The following is a 6340-nucleotide window of genomic DNA, read 5'->3' as shown; positions in this document are numbered from 1 at the left end:
TGAAATGTACCTGTGTGCAATAAGCAGAAAAGAAGCTACACTGATGCTATGGCTTGGATAATGCACATACCTGGAGCTATCAGTTTATTTGGGACATTGTGTGCAATCTACAATTCAAAATCAAACGGCTTTTGTGGACACTGTCTGAAAGATGTTGATTAAACTTATTTTGGATGTGGTAAAAAAACAAAAAATAGCATGCACTGCTGTCTTCAGTAAAAGTGTATGATTATGAATGTGCCACAAGACTGATGTCAAGACTTATGAGACCAAAAGTATTGTCAATAAACTATTAAAATATTTAAATTCCATGTGGATATCTCATCATCATCATCATCATTATCATCATCATCATTGAATATACTATTTTGAGTTGTCTTACAACCTTGACCTGTTCAATGAGAGTTTAGCTTCAGACTAAATTCTGCCATAAATCACTGTAGAACAGTTGGTGTGATAAATACTGTATGCACACCTGTCTGAAGAGGCACTAAACCAACAAGCAGCTGCTTTAGTGACGGGACCTGATTTTGACTTTAAGTGCTTTAAACGCCTCACAGGGTACATTTGTTCTCAGGTATTTATAAATCATCATCACTTTGAGTTGCCACCGACAGATGCAGATGTCTATCATTTACAGCAAAGAAGTTTTGAAGGTGCTATGTAGTATATGAGTTACACACATTCAGAGTCAAAATGGTGGCAGGTTAACAGGGTGTGTCATACAGTGAGGGATGCTGGACACAGCTCAGATATAACTACTTTAGATATATAGCTATAGTTACTTTAGACACACAGGATGAAGAGGGAGAGAACGAGGGACGCAACAGAAAGGTACAAAGTACATCATCTATGAACAGCAAAGTGACGCAGTGTGCCTGGCGTGTTTACACAGCAATATCCTCTGGTTAATTGTAGGTTCCTGGTTTCCTAGCAGATAGTTTTTGTGCTTCACCTTAATAGTTCTGTTTCTAATTTTGCAATGAAATGCAATGGGTGATGAACATGTATGTTTCAGTGCCCGTTGTATATGGAGACACTCCCTCTGAAAACTTACTGAACTGCACTTCATTACACTACTTCATATTAGAGTATACGCAAAATACGAAAGATGAGTGAACACAAAGGCCGTCAGACTGTTTATATTATTACAGTTGAATTAAAAAGCTTGGCAGATTCAGAAATGTACAAAACCTCTATATCTCACAATGTAAGTGGACTGTGCCTTAGAAGCAGTTCATTCTTTGTTTTATACTTACTGTAACAAGCTGCCTCAGGATGAAAACACTCTGTCCTCACTTGGACTCTATATCAGCACTTTTTGAAAGGTTTTTTTTGTTGTTGTTGATGACTTGGTTGGTTTTCAAATAGACACCTTGGCTTCATGTTTGAAACCCAAGCTCCCACACACATCTCTCTCTCTCTCTCTCTCTCTCTCTCTCTCTCTCTATCTCTCTCTCCTGCCTTGCTCTCCTCACTTTGCAGTGTGTGTGTGTGTGATTAAGTACACAGTGGTGAAATAATGGAGAGTAGACTTGCCTCTTCACTATAAAAATGATTTGGGAGCAGACAAGGGGCTCTCACACATTACATGTGGATGCAGGTGTGATTATACAGTCTTATCAGGAAGTGCACAGTGTGGATATAATATGACTGCTCTAAGTTAAAAGCTTACCAGGGAACACATAATGAAGAGCCATTTGCTTACAAGCTGTTGCTCAGTGAAAACACTTTTGTTGTATGGAGACAGAGCAGATAACATAGTACAATAAATAGTTTTCAGCACAATATCAAGCCAGATAATTCCTGGCAGCAGTGAATCAAAAGTTTGTTTCCCTTTCTGAATTATTGATACTGTTTGGTTTCACTTTTTTAAAGGCTGGATGTGGATTTAAAGTTGATGTAAGCTACAGTGCAACCACCCACATGTTACATCAGAGGCTCTGGATTCAGTGTAACTAATGTGGGGCAGTGTAATACAAGAAGCACAGGAGGGGATAGAGTCATAAAGCACACACTGTGATGATGTGAATTTGATCAGCATTTTCTGCTGCAGTGTAAGTCACGCACACTGTTCGAGCTCTATGTGATAAACAACAATGAATAGAAACAGCGCTGTGTATTCACTTAATTATTAAACTTGAAGCAATTCTATGCTTATCTGAAAGCAATTTCTTTTTGCACGATCCACTACAAACAAACAGCGAATTGTTTTTTGCTAAAATCAAAAACTGTGTCAATCTTTTCAATTTAACAAATGGACTTAATGAAATACATTTTACTACACGGCTCTGTGTGACCTTTCAGATTAAAAAACTTTTATTGATGATGAGTTTCTAAATTGACTCCTAAACCCTGACACAAAGTTTTTATTTCAATCTTCAGACCCTTCAGAACTGCCTGTTCTGATCTGTGGACTAATGGAGAGAATTTATTTGATATAGTGTGCTATAATGAGACAAGTTGAAAAGATGTGTTAGGAGTCTTAAGTGATTTTGCCTCATTCATGTCATTTCAGAGTTGTTGTAATTATGAGTGTCGGGCTTATAAATAGGACCACATCGACGTCGTAATTACGACGAATACTGAGATTTTTCTGAAAGCTTTGATATAGTGACTGACTTGTCACTTAGAGTGGATGTTTCATGTTAGCCAATCAGTGCAATTAAACCCACCTTTAATGGATGTGGTGTTCTATTGTCAATGCACAGTATTTGTCTGACCTCATGGAAAGTACATCAGACTATAGTTGTGGAGTATGACCTTCTGTCCAAGGTGCTGCAACTTTGCAAGTACAAGTGATAACACACTGAGCTTAACATGAAACTAAAGGACGCTTTTTTAAACGTTGACTATAAAGATCGACGTAGCCTCTGTGACGTCACCCATGTGTTTCTGAAGGGCGGTTTTGACGCTCAGAGTGGGTCATGGAGTGGGTCGACTCCGCCCTATTCCCGGCTAATCCCAAAATGGGCGAAGAGTTGGGGCGTGTGCGGAGCCGAGATTTCATAGCGGTTTAATAACTCTGGCAAGCGAACACGGATGTAATAAAGCAAACGTCACCGATGACAGCGTTAGCAAAGATGAGCGTCTTGCTCGAAGGCTAACCCAAGGCTAATTAGCTAGTTAACATGCGAAGCTAACAAGCCAGGTAAGGTGACCACAGACACCATGCCGGCTAATTACTGCTAACATATAAACAAAAATAATACTAGAATTTCACTCACCTCAAAAAACAGGAGCACCAACTTCTTCACGTTCTGCTAGTCAATTACCTAGTTAGGGAAATTAGCTATACAGACCAAAACCATATTTGTACCTGACTGTAAACATGTTTATTTCTGTTGTAAAGTTGGCCAGCCTCAGGTGGCCATTCGAGGAACTGCAGACTCCTCAACCTTCTTAGATGATTCATGTACATTTACTTTGGCAGTTATCTGAACATTGTCCTTTTCTCTTTATTTCCTCAGACCAACTGAGCGCTCAGGGGAAGATGTTGACATAATTCTTGCACGTCTGAAAAATGTGAAGGCCTTTGAGAGATTCCACCCCAGGTTGCTGCAGCAGATTTGCCTGTGTGGGTTCTATGAGTGCTTGGAGAAAGGCATCACCCGTAGGTCAAAACACAAGCTCTGAAACAGTCACATATCTGAACACAAAATAGTTCATTAGAATGAATAAGGATGTTTCTCGTAATCAGTTGGTTTTTTACAACATGTTTTTCCAAACTGTTTTTTCAGTGTATCGCCAAGGAGACATCGGCACCAACTGGTATGCTGTCCTCTCTGGTTCCCTGGATGTTAAAGTATCTGAGACGTCAAGTTATCAGGTACAAATGATATGATTTCCAGTTTTAACTCAAAGATGGTAAAACAAATGGGATTTAAAGGTGGGAATAGCGCTCTTCTTCTGTCTAGCCTGTTGGCATATCACAAATCAGCATGTGCTCAGGTTTCTTAAAATAAATGTGTTAATTCTTTAAATTTGCACCATCTCATTCCATCTTTCTGTGAAGACTTGAATTATTTTATCTGTAAACCCCTACTTGAAATTCATCACACATGCAAAAGAATCCACATGCAAGCTTGTTTGGAGTGTGGGCTATAAAGAGCTTTTTACTGGTTAGACATTGCTGAATATTTTTTAATACTGCGGCTTCATGTGCCTAAGTTTGTCTGGGAGCTGATTGGAGTAATTTCTTTGCAGACTGGAGTGTGTGTGTCTATCTAAAACAAGTGTTCAGGTGATTGCCTATAACCTTTGAGAATGATCTGATCAATGCAGAGCACTGCTTCTCAAGTGCAGTGCACAAAAGCATTATTTCTTGAGGAATAAGGACATCACATTAGCACAGCACAGTGTTCTTGTCTAGCTGGATGTTTTATTCTAATGAAGGGTTGATCCATGTAGGGTACTATCTTTGCTTCTGTGATAGGATGCTGTTACTATATGCACATTGGGGACTGGTACAGCGTTTGGAGAGTCGATCCTGGATAACACCCCCCGACATGCCACCATTGTTACACGAGAGATCAGTGAGCTCCTACGCATTGAACAGAGGGAGTTCAGGTCTCTCTGGGAGGTGAGTACTTCTGTCTGCTCCATCTGTAGATGTATCAGACTACAGAAATTCTCTGGCTACATTGTAAATGGTGACACATCTGAGAGATAAACTAAAGGTAAGTGCTTACATCAGAAGATCTGAAAGGTTGTGAGTTAAAGAGTCATATCATTGATGTCTATTTTGTTTTTTTTTTAGTCAGAGGACTAACATTAGAAATCTTACATAAAGTGTACAATTTCTTAAAACAGAAAATGTAAAACATGCATTGAACGTCATTTTCTGGAATGAAATGAGACTGGCTAGAGACGTCTGAGTATGATGGATCTTCATTTTTTTTTACTGAAACAAAATTCACTTTTGATTATGAGGCCATAATGAAACAAGAATCCTATCTGTAGAAACATGTACAATAACAGGTATAATATGAAAAAATATGACTCTTTACATTGTTTTAGTCACTGATTGCAGATGCAAAGTGTATCCATAACAGCTGAGTTGGTCGCTTAAAGGCAGCTCAGATCACTGTACATTTTTCCTTTTAATTTTCTCATCTACCGCGGAGGAGGCTGGTTCAAGCCAGGGAACAGCCACCTGTCTTAGCCTTTTCTTGTTGGAAATGAAATGCCTAATGTGAAAACTGTGACGAATTGAGCTGAGCACAAGCCAAAGCGTAGGTGGTGTAGAGTCAAAGTGTCGTATGGATTAGTGGACTGAGGATTGTGATTTTATTGTGTGGCCCCCTGCAGGAATAATGCGAGCTGTCCACTGTAACCTTTCTGCTCCCAAGTTTGTGTGTAAGCAGTCCAAAACTATTGCTTTTATCGGGGTGTAGGAGGTTTACAACGCTTGACCACTAGATGGAAGTACAGTGCTGAGAAGCAACTCTCTGGTCCTGGAGTGTTTACTGATGTCTTTATTGTGTGCATTGTTTCAGTAGTTACCCAACACAAGTGTAAGACAGATCCTTTATTCTGATAACATAAAATTTACTATAGAAGTATATCTTGCTGTGCAAGGCCAAATATGAAATATACTATACTAAATATATGTTAGAGTATGGATTCATTGTGACAAGATGCTAGAAGCATCATTGTGCATGGACAAATTAAAGTGGGTTGCTCTTCCTCAGTCCCAATGCACCACTCTCTTATCCATCTCCTGCTCATGTTGGTTAGTTGGTGTCATGCTGTGCAGAAGCCCCTCTCCTCTCTCAACTCCCCCTCTTTACTGGGCTGGTTTCCTGAGAGACACAGCCCATTTCCTCTGGGACTGAAGGGCACCGCACAAGCGTGTTAAATTATGATCAGTGTGTCTGTGTCCACGCACTGGCCAGCTGCAGTGTGACGGGATACTTAATCCTGGCTGGACGTGTGTTGAGGATCACGTGGAAATACTACTGGGCTACACATTTCACCTCTGCCCTGGGGCAACCTCTTCGCTAAGGTTTGTTCCAGATGAGATTTTACGGCTTCTGATTCTGGTGCCCAGATTGTTGTATGTTGTCCTCAAATCTCTGTGGATTTGGTTGTTATATAATGTAATGACACTGTGTGAAGTGACTGTGTTAAGATGTAGTTTGGCGCATAATGTTTAACAGATATTTACTTTGGAAAATATCTGGTATAGTTACAATTATATTTCTACTGTGTTGGTATGAAGAAACAAAATCATCTTTGAATGACAAATTTTAACTAGTGCAGTAAAACCTTGATTTTTTTTTTTCAGTTAGATTTGAAAGCATTGGATAAATAATTTCTAGTCATGTGACATCTTTTC

At 39.5% G+C, this 6340-nt stretch overlaps 1 protein-coding gene across 1 annotated transcript in view; it reads left to right on the top strand.

Annotated features, from left to right (window-relative positions):
- The first annotated feature begins 2927 nt into the window (after nucleotides 1-2927).
- Nucleotides 2928-6340, top strand: part of rapgef4a (Rap guanine nucleotide exchange factor 4a) — a 31431-nt gene continuing 28018 nt past the window's right edge. The window contains exons 1-4 of the mRNA XM_023424565.2: nucleotides 2928-2980; nucleotides 3471-3613; nucleotides 3741-3829; nucleotides 4436-4582. Coding sequence (XP_023280333.2) covers nucleotides 2928-2980; nucleotides 3471-3613; nucleotides 3741-3829; nucleotides 4436-4582 — 432 coding nt within the window. The remainder of the gene's footprint in view (nucleotides 2981-3470; nucleotides 3614-3740; nucleotides 3830-4435; nucleotides 4583-6340) is intronic.

This window comes from Seriola lalandi, unplaced genomic scaffold, assembly GCF_002814215.2.
Source record: "Seriola lalandi dorsalis isolate HSWRI2012SDOR001 ecotype SW California unplaced genomic scaffold, Sedor1 jcf7180002054744, whole genome shotgun sequence".
Classification (NCBI taxonomy): Eukaryota; Metazoa; Chordata; class Actinopteri; order Carangiformes; family Carangidae; genus Seriola; species Seriola lalandi.
This window is presented reverse-complemented; position numbering and strand designations above follow the sequence as displayed.